This window comes from Patella vulgata, chromosome 2 (assembly GCF_932274485.2).
Source record: "Patella vulgata chromosome 2, xgPatVulg1.2, whole genome shotgun sequence".
Classification (NCBI taxonomy): domain Eukaryota; kingdom Metazoa; phylum Mollusca; class Gastropoda; family Patellidae; genus Patella; species Patella vulgata.
In genome coordinates, this window is record NC_065880.2 from 90,647,860 (window position 1) to 90,668,154 (window position 20,295).

At 38.9% G+C, this 20,295-nt stretch overlaps 1 protein-coding gene across 2 annotated transcripts; it reads left to right on the forward strand.

The window, feature by feature from the left end:
- The first annotated feature begins 335 nt into the window (after positions 1-335).
- LOC126810065 (uncharacterized) lies at positions 336-19,787 on the forward strand. Of its 2 annotated transcripts, none has more exons than XM_050535019.1 (4): positions 336-440; positions 14,767-14,929; positions 16,190-16,330; positions 17,735-19,787. In XM_050535019.1, exons 2-4 carry the CDS (start codon positions 14,784-14,786, stop codon positions 19,755-19,757), a joined length of 2,310 nt encoding a protein of 769 aa, XP_050390976.1. In that variant the 5' UTR covers positions 336-440; positions 14,767-14,783; the 3' UTR covers positions 19,758-19,787. The 2 variants fall into 2 exon arrangements, with proteins under 2 accessions (XP_050390976.1, XP_050390975.1); XM_050535018.1 differs by lacking the exon at positions 336-440 and adding an exon at positions 4,990-5,122.
- The last annotated feature ends 508 nt before the right edge of the window (positions 19,788-20,295 follow it).

The following is a 20,295-nucleotide window of genomic DNA, read 5'->3' on the forward strand; positions in this document are numbered from 1 at the left end:
CTTGGCTAAACTAAAGGAAAGCAAATTATCTTTAGATAAACAAAATTTAGATTTAGACTCCGCGAAATCCAGTATATTACTCTGATGTAAGAATACGTCTATATTACTTATATGAGATATCTATATCTTCCTACCCACTATTTTATTACGTCATGACTGACCCACTGTTAGCCTACGATGGCCGGAGTGCAGGCAAAATCGGTCAGGGGTTATGTATATATACCTGTATTATTAATATCTGCCTACCCACTATTTTATTTCGTCATGGCTGACTAAACTGACGATGATCAGTAAGAATAGGAGGGTCATGAACCTGTACACGCACCCACCTATATCGCTTCGTATGTTTTGTGATACATGTTTGGCTTTGCTAGATTAAAAAGGATACAACAGGGATAGGCTATATCGGTGACAACTGATGAAGAAAACCAACACAATACGTAAGTAAATAATAATGCTTTATTTCGTAGTACACAATACTATACAGAATTTACATAATTATTTACATATATGAAATATAAGTAAACTTTTCTCTATGATGTACATAAATAGTTGATAATTTCTTCAGGGTTTCTGGCATCATTATAGTTCACATCTCTATATGTAATAAATTCTCTATTACTGTTTCCGAGTTGAACGTCTTTATCAGTAAGATTTTAAGCTACAGTCAATATGGAAAGTCCATAAGAAACCGTATGTCTTACGCCACAAGAGAACAAATCCTACACTCATAGCTTTGTGACGGTTCGAGTGGAATTTGATATTTGGTAGAGTGGCCCACAGCCTCGAATATTTGTGCTTTATAAACAGACCTGTTTTAACAGCCTGTTGCAACTCGGATCAAAATAATGTTTATGAGAAAAATTCAGTCAAGTGGTTTCGGAGAAGATGTCAAAAACGTCTAAAACGTTCAAGATTTTATTGTCATTTTTATTTTTTGTGAAGATATGACTTTACTACAATAGAAATGAAATGGGGTTTAACATCTTTCTCCGAACTGTACTAATAAAGACGGACATACGCCATAGAGTGCACTATGAGGGAAATTTTGCCCGGACAGCGGCACTACGGCCTACTCGTATATCGAATTCCAACTGTCAAGGGATCTTTTACGTGCACGCCAATGTGTACATGGGACCTTGGTTTTTCGTACCATCCGAACGACTAGACAACTGTCCTTGTCAGGCGGATGGGACGAAAAACAACGCCTCTAGGGATTACCAATGTTTGTCTGATCTGATACGAACTCCTACAAGCGGCAGACCGGAAACATTTTTGATAAAGACATCCAACATTTCTTTTTTGGGGGGTATATTTTAATTATATCATGAAATAGTTATAATACAAAGCCAGTTCAATTATGATAGTTATAATAATAGTATTTATATAGAGACGTTATATATTACATAGAGATCCTGTATTTTCCATTTCCTCTTTACATAGGGGATCTCTAAATCATATACCACTCTAGCAAATTCAATATACTAACATAGTTAAATTTGGTTTGTAAATCATATCACACTCTTACCAAATTCAATATACATTTGGAGCCTGATTGTTATAACGTAGGTTTCTGTATATGTTCGGGTTTCAAAAAATAGGAAATGAATGTCTCAGTACTATACAAGTCAAATTTCCCAACTGCTGTCATATTTCTGAAGCAATGGCCCAAGAAAATCCTGTCAGTCTATTGCTGGGTTGGCTTCTGATACTTGAGCTTTTGAGGGAGTGTGTCCATTCTTCCCCTTCAATCAAATCTATCTCAAGTACAGCAACATGACAGCCCTTCGTTTAATCTGGGGTCTTTCCTAAAGCTTTAGACAGTGATTTAAGGTATTAAAAACTGCGAAAGTATTGCTCGTCTCCAAGCAATATTGTTTACATTGTAGCCATTTTGATAGCCTCGTTTGTCAAGCAATTTTCTGCAATATTCTGCTAATCACTGGTTAATTGGGCGTAATTAAATCGTGAGTCACGACGTAACGTTATGTAAAGATATCTGGAGCTCTGTTTAAACCGAATGTTAATGTTACACAGTTAGGTATTGGTTGTTAATGGGACTATTGACCAGTCATAATTTGGAACAAAAATTAATTTGCTTTCATTACGGCATTGTTTGAGTGGGAATTTAGCTGTTACCAGTCTTTTAGGGGGATCACGTGGCTAAGTGGGTAAGGCGCTGGCTCGCTAGCCTGGAGGTCGGGTGTTCGATCCCTGCATTTGCCGAGAAAGTTCATCCAGATTGTCCGGCGTGGTTTCCCCTTGTCAGTGATGCAGGATCGAGGGCCTGACAAGGACAGCTGTCTAGTCGTTCGGATGGGACGAAAAACCGAGGTCCCGTGTACACATTTGGAATTCGATATAAGAGTAGGCCGTAGTGCCGCTGTCCGGGCAAAATTTCCCTCATATGTAGTCGGTTACATACTTATAAGAAATGTCAAACTTGGTATGTTGAAGAAATGAAAGTTTCAAAATTTCTTTTAAAATGCCGGCATTAAATCCAATGTTAATTATATTAATGTCCAGGGCTCTGTTTCTCGAAATCTTAACAAAAGATAAAATCCAAATTGAAGTAGATACTTCAGTTTTGATTGGCTAAGCGCTAAAATCAACCTAATATTATCCAATCAAATTACTAAAATTTGGATTTTATCTAAGTTAAAATTTCGTGAAACATGCCCCAGATCAAGAACAGGTGAGTTTATTGTGCCGGAATTTTCTTTATTTGATATTAGTTCTGGGGGATATATTTTACTTTTATATTTGTTGAAATTTGCGTTATCATTGATGGGTGTTAAGTCATCAAGGTATCGGAAGGTATGAGTTAGAATCTGAACATGTTCCTGAAGCAACGACCGGGAGTTTTACAACATCTAGCCGTTGCTTCAATACTCAACAATTCCCGAATTTTTGCGCTCGTAGTGTTTACACGTTACTAATTAGCATTGTCCAATCAGAGGTCGTGGCACATAACACACTGTAAACAAATATGGCGGCCTCCATATAAAAAGAAATAGACAAGTTTACAGCCTTTGTTGATCAGCCATAATTTCCAGCAACCTTGACATTGATCAAACCTTGAACTTTGCAACTCAATTGTCACATGTAGACATTTTAGCTAGAAGCGCGAGACTTGATAATCGTAACGATATTTTTAACGAAGGATTCTGATAGGATCACAAGCTGGGCTTATACCCAATCAAAATTAGTGCTAAATATGCGGGGTATTACGTGAAATGCTTGATAAGATGTACGTAGTTAAGGCGAGATCAAGCCTTCTATTGAAAATGGTATCTGAATGGAATGTCGGTAAAATAAAAATAGAAAAAAAAGGTTGCCAAGCAAGATAAGCCCACATTTTGCAAGAGATGGGCAGAGAAAAAGCTAAAAAAAAAGCGATAGAGGGCCACAATCCTGGAAGTTACGGTCCAATATGCGCGAATATTTAAAGGAACCGGGATAGTTGGGTTATAAATATGAATTTTAAGTTTAATCTGCAGTGTCCACGGGCTAAAACGTGATTTTTCGTACAAACAGGGGTCATAATCCACGAAGTTACGGTCACATACATGCCAATATCGAAAGGAACCGAGATCTTTGGGAGATAAACCTATATGTCAAGTTTCGTCAAAACTGTTACCTGTAGAGTGTTCACAAACAAATTGTTGGCGGACGGATGGACAGGAGCGACGACAATATACCTCCACGTGTGCTATGTGGAAAATTTTGTCCGGGCAGCGGCACTATGGCCATTTCTTATATCGAATTCCACTGCCAAGGGATCTTTTACTTGCACCCCAATGTATACATTTAACCTCGGTTTTTCGTCCCATCGGAACGACTAGACAAACCCTCCGTCCTGCACCACTGACAAGGGGAAACCACGTCGGAAAAATCCCGGTGAAGTTTCTCGGCCAATGGAGGGATCGAACACGCGAGCCAGCGTCTTAACCACTTAGCCACCGTGGCTCCGAAATGTTTTGCGTGCTGTTCTTTTTCAATAAGATAAAATCCCCCTTGGGGCTGAATACAGTCAATTTTATATAGTATTGTAACCATAGAAGCACCTGCATTTTATAGTAATTAAGTCTAACATCTATGAATAAATAATGGTCTGTACTGAATAACCAATCACAGCAACAACAAACATACAAAATACGGTTAGTGCTAAATGATAAGGCCGGCTCAATTTTTCGTCATATGTCACGAGATGTAAACAGAGCTAGCGGTAATCCCAACCCTAACCCCAACCCTGGACCTTATCCCTAATGCGTATCCTAACCCTAGCCTACAATCTTGCCAACAATCACGTGCCTTAACCTTATTTAAAATACAGATGTGACGTCACCCTTTGATGTTGGCGTACCATTATTTCAAATAATCGTACGGGCAACTTGCCAATCGTACCTTGTCAAATATTAGACTCGAGTGACGTATTTCACTGTAAACGCACGTGCGGAGTGTCTGTATTTTAAGATGTTTAATGGTCTCGAGCTGAGACATTGCGTAATATATTGTAAAAACACTCGGACCTGACGGTCCTCTTGTTGTTACAATATATTACTTAATGTCTCGCTCTCGACCATTAAACAATACGTACATCTCAGCGACCTTCACAAAAATTGAGCTGGCCTTAACCCTAACCTACAATCTCGCTAAAAATCACGTGCCCTAACCTTATATACATCTCAACGACCTTGACAAAAATTGAGCCGGCCTTAACAAAAAGATTTAACCATAAGATACCCGTCACGGTAAACGATCAATATCAACCCTTTAAGCCTTGTCCCCTCTCTCTCTCGCTCTCTCAGTTATTTTACGGACATTTGTAACGTACAAGCATTCATACCTACTGAACAGTGTCGGGGTATTATATACCCTTTCTCAGAAAGACATACTGGGAGTTATAATAAAAAGATATATACATATGTGCATAGTACATATATGAACGTCGATTCAGTATTTGCCCGGATAATCGTCGTGGTTCCGTAATATTGCAGTTCTTAATCCGTCTTTTGTGGTTTGCCAAAATACTACTGCCGTTTTACTCGGGTTATTGGCATTATTCAACAACCACGAATTGTATTTAATAGTTCTACCATCATTAGTAGTTTGTATACAGGTAAGAATTTGTATATTGAAAATAAAATAGGCTTTAACGTCCTACTGGTCTGCTCCTATACTGGGCAAATGAAGACGGGCATACGCCATACAGTGTACTATGAGAGAATAGAGACACTACGGCAAAATGACCCTCATAGCACACTGTATGGCGTATTCCCGTCTTTATTAGCCCAGTATAGGAGCAGAACAGTAGGACGTTAAACCCCATTTCATTTCATTTTCATTTCATTTTGACTGATTTACATTTCATGATCAGACCAAAGGATTAGCAATTAGCTAAATTATATAACTACTTAATCCCTAGGATATCAGTTAGCAATGATTGGGTTATCTCTTTAATCCTTTTCATAGATAAGAATACCTTATTCTATACGATTAATTAGTTTATATACATGGTAACCAGTCATCTAGAATACGATATCACTTCTATTCTGGATATTAAATACTTCATATCAGTTAACTGTGTTCCTGTACTATTTTAGGTGAGTCACTCCATGTATTAATTTTACTATTCACTATAGCTATTCGAAGTAAGCATTTACTGTGCGCTCCCTTTTATCACGTGGGACATACAATTTCTCAGTACTACCGTAGCAATGATCTCTGTGTTAAAATTATATTTGGAACGGGTTTAACCAGTTCTATCACATATGTGATAATGACTGACACCAATATTGTCCTTTAAAATAAAGCTTATGATGTGGAATATGATTCGTTAAACTCCAAGGTAGCTAGGGGTCGGCATATAACCATTGCTTTAAACCCGAGCACTTACAAACTAAAATGACCCCCAGAATATTGTAAACTAACTTTTTATTTATTTATTGGTTAAGTCTGAGTGAGTAAAATATAGGTCAGTTTTTAAAACTAGCAGAGAGAAAAATCAATGAGTATTAACTCTATGGCGGCGGCAATTAATCATTTACCGAAGTTCTAAAACTAGCACAAAATGTCATTGAAAGGGCAAATTCAATATCGCTTGAAACATGGGCAGTTTATGCAGTCAAAAAAATATTTTACATCAATAAATGAAATGAAATGGGGTTTAACGTCCTACTGTTTTAAGGCGTCTATAGCACCCGGTGTTCCCAGGCGCTGTAGACGCCTTAAAACAGTAGGACGTTAAACCCCCATTTCATTTATTGATGTAAACACCGATAGGTCTTAACAAATTGTTGAAACCTTACAACACACCTTATGCCATGATGTCGGATTCTAACACTTCTGGTTTGGTCCCTGACGGTTACAAGAGGGACAGTATTTGATTGGTAGATCCGGACAAGGACAACGATGCGTTGCGCGTTGTTCCGGGTTTATATACATTCACAAGATACCCTTCCATAAACCCAAACTTAATGACTTTTGGGTCCTTTCCGAAAGCACTGACAAACTGCCTTCAAATTAGTGGCTTTTATTCCAAACTTGCTGATGGAGCTGCAGCCTGTCAGGTGATGGATGAGCTGATAAAAGTACTACAAGAGCCTTCATCCACAGTTCCTTGAATAAGTACTGGTGATGCAATGCAGGCACCATGATAAAACAGCTCTAGTCATCCCACAATTGTGGCTAAGTGGGTAAGACGCTGGCTAGCTAGCCTGGAGGTCAGGTGATCGATCCCTGCATTGGCCGAGAAAGTTCATCCAGATTTTCCGGCGTGGTTCACCCTTGTCAGTGATGCAGGGCGGAGGGCCTGACAGGGGCAGCTGTTTAGTCCTTCGGATGAGACGAAAAACCGAGGCCCCGTGTATACATTGGAATGCACGTAAAAGATCCCTTGACAGTTGGAATTCGATATAAGAGTAGGCGATAGTGACGCTGCCCGGGCAAAATTTCCCTCATAGCACACTGTATGGCGTATGCTCGTCTTCATTAGCCCAGCAAAGCAGATGAACAGTAGGACGTTAAACCCCATTTCATTTCATTTCATCCCACAATTAAAGGACAATATTAGTGTCAGTCATTATCACACATGTGAGAGAACTCGTTAAACACGTTCGTGTATTACCATGTTTTTATTATGTATAGAATGAATAAAAACCAGGGAATGTACGGACTATTTCTATTTTTCTCGTGTTCTCTTATCTAGTGACAGTCAATCATTATTTGAATTGTCAGTTATCCTCTCATTGTCTCACATAACTTTTGGTCTTCGAAGGAATTATAAGTGAGCAGGAATCCCCACGCGTATCTGTTATCACTCGTCCTTTCAGTCCGTTATATAGAAGGATAACTCGTGTTTTCCGTTTGCGTTCATCACTTCCGTTTGTTGAAACCTCGATTACGCATCTATCGTAGTAATGCTCTCTTTGTTTATCTCAATCAGCACACAAGTTATCACCATCATCATTTAAACATAGTGACTCCTGGGCCCGATTCCTAGAAAATTCTTAAGCACGTTTTTGTGCTTAGATTTAAGTAGACTTTGCATTTTAGTAAACTTACCTTATTTTGTGTTCCCAGAATATTCTTAAGAACGTTCTTGTGCTTAGATTTTAAGTAGACTTCATTGTAAGCACAAGAACGTTACTATGCGTTCCAAGAAAAAACTTAAGCACAACTTCGTTCTTAAACATAGCCAATCTAAGCGCAAGTCCCAAGCAAGGTATACGGCTTGCTTACCAACCTTAAGTCTGTTTCCACTTCAAAACGATGGCTGACCGTAGAGTTATTCAACGGCATTTCCGACACCTTTTGATACCAATAGAGACAAAATTGCAAGAAGAGAAAATCCTTCTACAGAAGAAATTAAGAATACTATAGAAAATTTCGCTTCTACCCTGAAACCATTTTATTTATTTGCCAATTAGTAAATAGTAGGCTATACAAACTGACGGGCTACTTAAGATCAGGCGCTCTCACAATTATTGAGTTAGTTTATATATGTCTGCGTTTTTTTGTCTTGTGGCACATTTTATATGTGTATAGGGGACATGTCAAATGCATCTAAATCAACCATATATGACGTCAATGAAGCAGACGACAAATTTATGACGTAATTCGCATACCAAAGTTGTTTTTGTGACGTTAAAGAGCATCGTAGTCTCAGTTTATGGTAAACTTTACCAGTCATAATGTGCTTAGACTTATACTTGACTTGTGCTTACGGTATTTTTATAAGTTTCTTACGTAAGAAAAAGTGAAGCATGACTTTGTGCTTACTTTAAGAATTTTCTAGGAACCGGTCCCAGATCTATGTATTCAGCGCGCTGATGGAAGTCCCACTTCTTGAAATCTTTATTTTGTGTCTATCGTATAGTAATGATCTCTGTGTTGAAATTATATTTGGAACGTGCTTCACCAGTTCTATCACATATGTGATAATGACTGACACCAATATTATCCTTTAACCATATGTAGAGCATGTTGAATTACTCCCACGTCAGCCATCTCAATGTCGACTGTACCTTACTTTTATTTGTGAAAGACAGCGAGAGAGAAAGCAGATTTAGTTGTACATAGGCATACGGACTCGATGTCGATGAATGTTAAGCGGTGCCGGTCGTCTGCGTGAGGCGAAGGAGCGGAGCTTACCGTGTATGATCAGGCCCCCCCCCCCCCGCCCCTTCAAGAAAATTAGACGGTCGCAAACGCGTTTTCCTTGGGAAGCTAGCATTACTTTAATCGTATCACCTCACTGGTTTGCACGAGTAAAATGAAGAGTCATATCTTTCTAGCTCCTTAAAGCGGAAATTTCAAATTTTCAAGTTAAATTTTTAAAATGTATTAAAATAAAGCCTTAAAATAGATGGTATCCATAAACAGTCCTACCTTGTTAAAGAATAATCCTATTAATCCTATAATTCGCTATTGCCAGCTGAGAAATTGGCAAAAATATCATTTTTAACTTCAAATTCCAACGTTGGAAAATGGCTGCCCCATGTTGTCAATAGCAAAACAGGGGAGGTAATTGGGTTGTTATTTCCTTTGTCATAGATTTTTAAGGGTGGGAAATAATGCCCATGATCGTATAATAGTGAGTTGATAACCTATGGAGCAAAAGACATAGAAATAATTATGTTTTGACTTTCTTAGAAAATTTGAAATTCTCGCTTTAACACCGTAACATGTGTAACAATAAAATAGATATTTGAGTAACGTCCTTGTTGAATAAGTAGGCCGATAATATTATAAAGAAGACAGTGTGTGAAATTGTATACATAGTGGGTGGTGTAATTCACTATTGATACATTTACTCAAGGTGGAAAACAAATCAAAGCCCTGTGTCCTCGATAATTAGCACACCCAAACACCAACACAGTAATAAAATTCGTATATTTTCTAAAGGAAAATGGGCATAACCAAAATTCATTAAAGGGACTATCCCTTATTTGAACAGAGTCTCAAAACTAAAAGTCTGAGTATGTATGAAATTTAAACGCCAAAATATCGAGGAATGGTGTATTGACCGTATCTCAAAATTTCAGCTCAAAATATTGAGTCGTTTGGACGTGGCCATCAAAACTGCTTATCCGGACACGTAACACTTTTAAGATTTCGTGTCAATTTTTTCGTTGGGAGACCTGATAATCGATTCCCGTTCATTGAGAGGTCTATACAGTGAATGACCCAAATGCTGTACTTGATAATGAAAGGTAAAATGTCTGGTTTTATCTAGACACCGCATAATACAGCTTGGGACACCGGTCTCCATTTCCAGATGAAGACTGACGGGTTTCAGTTATTTGAAAACTTCTGACAAGGACAGCTGCCTAGTCGTTCGGATGGGACGAAAAACCGAGGTCCCGTGTACACATTGGCGTGCACGTAAAAGACCCCTTGACAGTTGGAATACGATATAAGAGTAGGCCGTAGCGCCGCTGCCCGGGCAAAATTTCCCTCATAGCACACTGTATGGCGTATGCCCGTCTTCAATTAGCCCAGGTTAGGTGCAGAAGAGTAGGACGTTAAACCCCATTTCATTTCATTTCATTTCATTTGAAAACTTATCACAAATATTGAGTTAGTTGCTCGGCCCTTAGGTAGAGGATTTTCAGGGATTTTAAAACAAAATTAAACAGTTTTATTCTCCAAAAAAGTATCGAGATTAGCCCTTTAAGATCTATTTTGTTTGTTTATTAATGCGAAAACATTAAAAACTGAAACATTTTTTTTCTTTTATAAGCTTATCTCTTATAATAATATGTATTATATGTGTATCTCCATATTATAAGCATGTACATATTGTTAATACATTTTATATCTATATGTATTCAAACGTTATGTCATATGACCCGCACATACATGCTTAAATTAATCTTTTAACTGATTTTGTATAATAATTGCTTTATCATAAAGCCTGTCATTGAGTCAACTGGCGTGGTTTCGAATCCCCAGTTGTACGTGACAAGGAGTAGGGTCGCCTGTCCAACCTCGTGGGTTTTCTCCGGGTCCTCCGGTTTCCTCCCACTGCTAGGGACCCCTACGCGCATGCGAATTATTGAAATAGAATTAAACCATGTGTTGGTCCCGAAATGACCTAGTTTGTGTCGAGTGGACGTTAAACCCCATTTCTCTCTCTCTCTGTATAATAATTTGTCCTCTGTTGTAAATTATTGTGGTGTGTTTATCAGCTTTTTTTGTGTTTTATATTTTCTATGAAGGGTAGGATGTTAGAAAGACTGTTATAGCCTAATCCTCAATCCCACTTAAAGATACATTATGCAAGAGCTAAATCTGCCTATTGCAGGTATTTGTTTAGGCCTGAAAATGTTATCTAAATTATTAATTAGACATTAATTAACTTATCCAGACCATAATCATCTCTCGGGGCCATCGTTAGCCTGTGATATTTAGTAGATTTGAATAATTTGTATGGTGGACGAAATAACCGTAAAAATGGATAATCGAGACTTTGTTTATTATCGTAACAACGGTAGTAATGACAATCGAGACTAGCCTTAAATTCAATCGCTAGTATCTTGGCGCAGAGTGAAGTAATTTGACTGAAATTTTCAGCATGTTCTCTTTTTATCATCTATTTTGTAACTATTATAGCAAGAATTGTCAGATCTTTATCTAATATTACCTAATGCTGCTTTAATATGCATGTGCTTTGATAGCACATGAAATGAAATGAAATGGGGTTTAACGTCCTACTGTTTTGCTCCGAACTGGGCTAATGAAGACGGGCATACGCCATACAGTGTGCTATGAGGGAAATTTTGCCCGGACAGCGGCACTACGGCCTACTCTTATATCGAATTCCAACTGTCAAGGGATCTTTTACGTGCACGCCAATGTGTACACGGGACCTCGGTTTTTCGTCTCATCCGAATGACTAGACAGCTGTCCTTGTCAGGCCCTCCGTCCTGCATCACTGACAAGGGGGAACCACGCCGGAAAATCTGGATGAACGTTCTCGGTCAATGTAGGGATCGAACACCCGACCTCCAGGTTAGCGAGCCAGCGCCTTACCCACTTAGCCACCGTGATCCCCAATTTGATAGCACAATGCGCCCTAGTTTTTCAAAGCTCAGATTAGTAAAAACTGTTATACGTTTAGTTATGAAACAGGAACGCCTCAATGAACTATTGCCTCTTGACAAAATCGCCGATCGGTGGTCGAAATAATTGACTAAGCACGGACACTTGATGAAAATATGAGGACATAATCATATCTTTGCTAATTTATGTATATTCACCACAATAATATATAGAAGATATAGGTCAATGTAAATGATGTAATTGTCACCCGCCTTTCGAAGAAAGCAGGGGACTATTAAAATGGGTTCGTCCGTCTGTCTGTGTCCGTCCGCCCGTCCGTTTGTCTGTCCGTCAAACTTTTTGGGACACAATACCTCTCCTTCTAATTGACCTAGAATGTTCAAACTTGGTGTAGGTGTTTATTAGGTCAATGCCTTGATGGCGTTCGAAGATGAGCATTTTCTGTTTAGGGTAAGCAGAGATAAGCAATTTGATTGGTTGATGCTTTGGGACACGATAACTTTAGTTCTAATTAAGTGAGAGTGATGAAACTTGGTGTATAGTTTCATTACATCAATACCTTGACTAAGTTCGATCATGAGCATTTTCTGCTCGGGGTATGAAGGGCGATAAGCAATTTGATTGGCCGAGACTTAGGAACACAATAACTCTCCTTCTTATTGAGCTAAAATGTTCAAACTTGGTGTAGGTGTTTATTAGGGTAATGTCTTGACGGAGTGTGAAGATGAGCATTTTCTGCTTAGGGTAAGTAGACATAAGCAATTGGATTGGTTGATGCTTTGGGACACGATAACTTTAGTTCCAATTAAGTGAGAGTGATGAAACTTGGTGTATAGTTTCATTACATCAATACCTTGACTAAGTTCGATGATGAGAATTGTCTGCTAAGGCTAAGGAGCAATAAGCATTTTGATTGGTCATGACTTTGGAACATAACAACTCTGCTTCTAATTGAGGTAGAATGTTTAAACTTGATATAGATGTTCGTCTTGACTGAGTTCAATGATTAACATTTCGAGCTAAAGCTAAGCAATTTCTTTGGTCGATGCTTTGGGACAAGATAACTTTGATTCTATCTGATAGAGAGTGATGAAACTTAGTGTATAGTTGATAACCAGTTTGATTGTTCGATACTTTTGAAAAAATAGATGTGCGATTATGTGTTGTCTATTTATTTGGGGATTTCGGCGGGGGACATCAGCCTCACTGTTGGCTTGTTATCACTTTGCTATGGGGGGGGGGGGTGCCCCCGGGTCCCCCGAAAAAAGCTCGCACCTGTGGTGTTCGGCTCGGCTCGTAATAGGGGCCCGTGCATCAGTCGGTCTCATTTTTGCTAAACACTCGCACAAACCAAATCGATATGTATGAACCTGTCTAAGCCTATCTGTGAAAGAGATGTACAAATTCAATGGTTTCTATTTATTTTTCTACATAGTCCCCTTCCAGGTGTGCACACTTTTGCCAACGATGTTGCAAGGCCTGGATGCCGGTCAGGAAGAAATTTTCTTCAGTCGCCCTAAAAGAAAGTCGGTCACAGCTGACATGACGTCACCATTACCAGGACAATGACGACCGGCTAGTTCCTTTTTCGTTTCTGGAAACAGGTCTCATCCATGGTTATAAATCTGACCAAAACATTATCAGGATCTGCTTCAAAACGGCACATATTGTCACGGGAGGTCAGGAATCTGACACAATTCTGATCCGCAGTCAAAAGCTTCGGCACCCATCTTAAAGCAAAAACTTTTGTCATTTCTAACTCTTTGGCGATAATGTGCTCAACCTTCTCATGCCCACAACATTGGCAATTTATCGAGTGGTCAATGGTCGATCAGCCATTACCATATCATGCTCCCGGGTAATGTTTTCGTGGATGGTTGCAGTTGGTGGCCTTCCAGGACGCTTAAATTCCGCAGCATACTTCTTTACTGTGGAATAGGAAAGGGCAGCATCCCCTATAGTGGAGACCATTTCGGCATGTATCTTTGATGGAGTTAGTCCTTTCGGTTGCAGCTACTCGGTGACTGCCCTATAGCCAGGTTTGTCCATTTCCGGTTATTTCAAAGGGTATGTTCTCAAGATGGTCTTGTACGATGTTAATTAAATATAACACCACAGTTGCAGTTGGTGATTCATTTAATCATTGTACCAATCTGATTACAATACATATCTATATTTCGTTTCGTTTTTTATACTTTCGATGGCCTACACTACATGAAGATCTGACCGGTTGTTGCGATAGATCGCGTCAGAGGTTATACGAGCGGCTTATGACCCTATGACGTCATACATTTGATTAACCAATCAGCATTGATGTTACTAGTGGATTACCCACTACTTATCCAGAACACGTCAATGATAACATCTCTTCCAGATCCTAGTGTAGTAAAGACAAGTAAAACGAAATGTTGAACTATAAAAACGAAACGAAATAGGATCTGTGTTTTAATCAGATTGTGATTGTCCTTGATGGTGGCAATAGTTTGTTTCAACCAACTGGTCTATCCTTTTCAGGCTTAGAACTTTTCTGCGGGTTGGATGGTCGAATGGCTAGTGCGTGCGCGTTGTATCATAAGGTCTGTTATGGAGTCAACTGGCGTGGGTTGGATTCCCCGGTTGTACGTGACAAGGAGTAGGGTCGCCTGTCCAACCTTGTAGATTTCCTCCCGCTGCTAAAGACCCCTACGCGCAAGCGAATAATTGAAATAAAATTGAACCATACGTTAGTCCCGAAATGACCTAGTGTTTGTGTCGAGTGGAGTGTTACCCCCCCCCCCCCTCTCTCTCTCCCTCTCAGCCAGTCCTGGTATTATTATTTTAGTTATGTTTAGCGGCGTAATGTAAATGATTTCAGGCCAAAAAGGCCTATGAGAGGTTAGTGCTAAATGATTGTGCGATAGCTCAGTGGTTGAGCGCTGGACCGGCAACTGCGAGGCGAATGGGTGCCGTCATGGGTTCGATTCCCGTATGGGTTAGGAAACGTTAGACCCACGGCCCGTGCTTTCTGTGTGGGGATCTGTAAAGAACCCTCACCTCCCGATAACCCTAACCAACAACCTCGCCAACAATTACGTACCCAATGACCTTATTTACATCTCAGCGACTTTGGCACAAATTGAGCTGGCCTTAACAAATATATATAGCCCTATAATATATTTACATGTAAAACATTAAAATGCTATATTTGATCAATTGCAGCTTTCTAATGTGTCACAATGGTACGTTTTATCGAGAGCAGGAATCTGCGTAAATTCATATGTATGGGATTATTGGTGATGGTGTTAATATTAATTAATCTTCTATTAATTTATGATAGAAGCACCAAATACAAAGTTCCAGAAGTAATCAAATTCACCCAAAGGTATTTTTATAACTTATTTTTTTTTATAACTTATTTATGAATAATTATTATATATCCGTTATCTCCTCTTCACTGTTGGGGGGGGGCTGCGAATGGTTAGCACGTGCGTGCTGTATCCTAAGACCCACCGCTAAAGCCCCCTAAAGCACTACGGCCTACTCTTATAGCGACTTCTAACTGCCTAATGAGTATACGGGTTCTCGGTGTTTCGTGCCATCCGAACGACTAAACAGCTACTGTCCTTGTCAGGCCCCCCGTCTTACACCACTGACAAGGGTACTTAAACCACGTCAGAAAATTCCGATGAACTTTCTTGGTCCATGTTAGTCTACAAATGGTCAAATTAGTATTGACGACATCTCTTCAAAAGAGACTTACTAGTATCCAACTCAATATCATCCTGGCCACAGTGGTCGACACTTATTGGTCCGTTTAAATCGACATTGATGTTGTTATCTTACCGTGAAAAGATGGGATTCGGACATCAAATATTTAAGACAAAATGAAAATTTTAAGATTGGCAGACGAATTCACGTATCAGAATGCTTTCGACAGCCATTTGTAATGAAGCGACTCGATGAATGAAGATAAACAAATCCCACAGGATTATACTACCGGTGTAGACTGGCATAACAAATGCCATCTTATGCGTCGTATTTTCACTGGATTTGAATCCGATCTGTTGCTCAACGCCCATTGATGATTACATCGAGAAATGGATAATCGAGACTAGGTTTTTATCGTACTGACTTTAGTAATGATGATCGAGGCTAGGCCTAAACTTGTGGAATTGCAATCTGATTAAAACAAAGATCCTATTTCGTTTCGTTTCTTATAGTTTAAAATTTTGTTTTATTTGTCTGTACTATACACTAGGATCTGGAAGAGTTGTTATCATTGCCATGTTCTGAATGATGTGAGCTATTAGCCAATGAAACGGTCTGTTACGGCGAGCTTTAGGCGTGTTTTGCACGAAACTGTGGGTAATCCACTAGTAACATCATTGCTGATTGGTTAATCAAATGTCTGACGTCATAGGGTCAAAAGCCGCTCATATGACCTTTGACGCGACCTATCGTTATAACCGGTCAGATCCTCATGTAGTGTAGGCCATCGAAAGTATAAAAAAAACGAAACGAAATATAGATCTGTATTTTAATCAGATTAGTAGAATTAAATTAAAAACTTTAAAACACGGGAATTTTACGAAAACTGATATTGAATTTAGATTCTCATATATATATATATATATATTTGTAGCTCACCACTTTCACAAAATGATAAATGGATTGTAGTGACAACATCGTCATTCCGGGAACATGATATTACAGCTCTGACCAGAATTCCTGGATGGAAAGTTGTAGTTGTGGTACTGAGACGGGACGCAATCCCGGCAAAACGGTAAGAATAGTTCCATTCCTTTATTTCCCTAGCAGAACGGAGGGTCTGACAAGGACAGCTTTCTAGTCCTTCGGATGAGACGATAACCCGAGGTCCCGTGTATACATTAGAATGCACGTAAAAGATCCCTTGGCAGTTGGAATTCGATATAAGAGTAGGCGATAGTGCCGCTGCCCGGGCAAAATTTCCATCATAGCACACTGTATGGCGTATGTCCGTCTTCATTAGCCCAGTATAGGAGCAGAACAGTAGGACGTTAAACCCCATTTCATTTCATTTCATTTTATTTCACTAATTTAAACATACATTATGCAAGAGCTAAATCTGCCTATTACAGGTCTTTCTTTAGGACTGAAATGTTATCTAAATTATTAATTAGACATTAATTAACTTATCAAGACCATAATCAACTCTCGATGGCATCTTATGTGTCCAATTTTCATTGGATTTGAATCCGATCTGCTGTTCAACGTTCATCGATGATTAAACTAAAAAATGGATAATCGAGACTTTGTTTTTATTTACCGACTTAAGTAATGATGATCGAGGCTAGGCGTAAGGGTGCAATTCAATCGGTAATATCTTGGTTCAGAGTTGAGCAATTTGACTGAAATGTTCAGTATATCCCCTTTACATTATCTAGTGTTTAACTATTATAGTAAGAACTGTCAGCTCTTTATCCAATCTTCCATAATGTATCTAGTGTTTAACTATTATAGTGAGAACTGTCAGCTCTTTATCCAATCTTCCATAATGTATCTAGTGTTTAACTATTATAGTCAGAACTGTCAGCTCTTTATCTAATCTCCCATAATGTATCTAGTGTTTAACTATTATAGTCAGAACTGTCAGCTCTTTATCTAATCTCCCATAATGTATCTAGTGTTTAACTATTATAGTCAGAACTGTCAGCTCTTTATCTAATCTCCCATAATGCCCCTGGATTCTGTCTATGGTATGATTGTTTTAGTTCCGTGTTTCCGCCCACTGCTAAAGACCCCTGTGCGGACGCAAATTGTTGAAATAAAATTGAACCATGTGTTAGTCCGGAAATGACCTAGTTTGAGTCGAGTGGAGTTACCCCCCCCCCCTTTTTCTCTCTCCCACTACCACGATTCGTGCTATGATTGAAATCGAGTGGTTTTAATCGTGGAGTAATCGTGGTGATCCTATCAGGTCTTACCATATATTGTATGGCAGTATATTAGATTCAAAATTCTAACATGCTGTCGTCCTCTCTCTCTCTCTCTCTCTCTCTCTCTCCATGGCTTAATAATCATGAGTCAGTCCCGCTTGTGGCCCAGCGAAGTTCACCAGTAAGAGGGATTGTGTTCCGTCGGGAATTCACGCATCTGATCAAGCTTTGTATACATTTTGAAAATTGGACTTGTTTTGTTTTTTCAGATTAAACAACTGTGTATATTTAGACATTGACCAACAAAATCAACTTGGGTATAAAACAGCAGATTTAATACCGGAAGGAAGCTACGCCAGGAAAAATATCGGATATCTCTACGCTATTTCTCATGGCGCCAAAATGATTTATGAGACGGACGACAATGTGCGTCTATTGGATGGATTACAACGATTTAGATTCAAGTCGATGATGACAGGTTTAGTGTATGCAGGTGAAAACATGTTTAATCCATATCGCCATTTTGGTCAACCTACATTGTGGCCTCGTGGTTATCCGTTAAGTTCAATAGGAGAGGAAATAAAGAATGAATATATCTTGCATGAATTTAAAACACCCTTAATCCAGCAGGGATTAATATCAAACGATCCAGACGTCGACGCAGTGTTAAAATTAAGTCGCAAAACGACAAAAGCTCATTTTAACGCCACGTTTGATAGCAGAGCGCCACCTGTGATTTTACCAGCTGGTGTGTTCTCTCCCTTTAATTCCAAAGATACGCTCTTCCTGTACAATGCTTTATGGGCACTTATGTTACCCACAACCGTGAAAAATAGTGAGCCAGATATCTGGCGAGGATATTGGGTCCAGCGACTTTTATGGGAAATTGATGGCAATTTGGGATTTTTTCCACCCAATGCTGTCCACACGGATAGCGAACATTCTACTTTAGATGAGGCTGTCGTTGATGCAAAACGTGTTTATTTCCAAACGGAAGATGTGATAACGTTCTTAAGGCAATGGCGATGTCCTGCGGATTTTATATTCTATGACTGCATCATGCGACTGAGCAGAGAAATAGTGGAACATGATTTCTGGGAGAATAGTGACTATGATCTGGCAAAATCATGGTTGAATGATCTAAGAGCAGCAGGATTCGTGTTACCAAAAAGACGCAGCCCCAAACGCAATTCTCATAATATGCAGTCTCTTTTCCAAAATATCAGCAGTAGTAAGTCAGCGTTATCTATAAACACCAAAGACCCTAAGGTCGTGTATTTTTGGCCTTCTGAACAGAATCCACCTTCATTATATTCCAGTGCTGCCATAGAAACGAATGGTATGTCATGGAATCACATGGACCGAGTGGTTAAAATGTGTTCAGATGCTCAAGTCGCCATCTCACACGACATGTTGAAAACCCACAAACAATACGAGGACATATTGTTAATTATAGCGTTTAATAACCCACATTTACAGAACATTCTTCATTTACAGACATTATACAGCATTCATTTCTCCCATATTTTATTTTGTGCAAACGATTCTAGACCATTTGTAGCGGTTTCAAAAAATCTAACACAAAGAGTAAGCTTCGTTAAAACTTTTACCCATCATGGCATCGTGATATATAATTGTTTAAGTCATGCAATAGCTATGAACTATGACGTCAGTGGCTATATCCTTATGGGTGATGACGTACTACTCAATTCTTGGAATATAGGAGATCTACCACGCGATAAATTTTGGTTTCAAAGAACTGTGAGTGTCTTTAATAAGTCGAGTTCTTATAAAGAAAATCGCTGGGCTTGGTGGAAAGATAGCTCTGGAAAACCTGCTTATAATAATTTTTCCAACTTTCTCCAAACAATTCCATCCCTTGATCCGGAAAAAGCACCCATAATTCACGACTTCAATAAGATGCTTATAAGTAATACAAAATCGGACGTAGGACTTTTACGGGCTGTGGCAGATTTTTTATATGTACCAAAGCGTTTTCAGGACCGTGTGTTATACTTTTTAGAGATTTTTTCCAAGTATGGAGTGATGTTGGAATTGGCGATACCTACTGTAATAGGGGGGTTGGATCACCGCAAAAATATTGTCCCCATACGCGGTGTTGTTTTATGGTTCAAAAAACGTTTAAACTACACCTCTAGGTTCGAACCCTCGGGTCATTTTATGCACCCAGTGAAGTTAGGTATAGAAATGAAAACAGAGAAAGGTCGACGGTTTATTTGTTCACGAGTTATCCCTTTGATGTTGCAAGGTGTATTAAAGAAAAAGAATTAAAGGACAATATTGGTGTCGGTATTTATCAAATATGTGATAGAACTGGTTAAATACGTTCCAAATATAATTTTAACACAGAGATCATTGCTACGCTAGATGCGATATGAAGCGTTCAAGAAAGGGAAGTGACGAACACAAAAGGAAATCACGACACCATTATTGTCCTTTAATACAGTGTTCGGCAAACCAGTGGGTGTGTCTGAAACTAAGATCAATAAAATACAATGAGCTAGCCTACATAACCTTTGCCCCGGTGAATGACACCCGAGACTGAAAGGGACACAATTTGGTTAACCGTTTGAACTGGGTCCTGTTTCACGAAATTTTAACTAAAGATAAAATCCAAATTTTAGTAGATACTTCAATTTTGATTGGCTAAGCACTACAATCAGTCTAATATTATCCAATCAAATAACTAAAATTTGGATTTTATCTTAGTTAAAATTTCGTGAAACAGGGCGCTGGATTAGTATCATTATTATATTATATTCTTTATTTCCTCCAGTTATGAAGCGTACAAACAATACACCATATAAGA

Bases quoted from the DNA above. Each gene is read 5' to 3' on its own strand.
- LOC126810065 (XM_050535019.1), top strand. From the start codon at position 14,784: ATGGTACGTTTTATCGAGAGCAGGAATCTGCGTAAATTCATATGTATG. The intron at 14,930-16,189 runs GTATTTTTATAA...ATATATTTGTAG, and splicing joins GTAATCAAATTCACCCAAAG to CTCACCACTTTCACAAAATG. The intron at 16,331-17,734 runs GTAAGAATAGTT...TTGTTTTTTCAG, and splicing joins GACGCAATCCCGGCAAAACG to ATTAAACAACTGTGTATATT.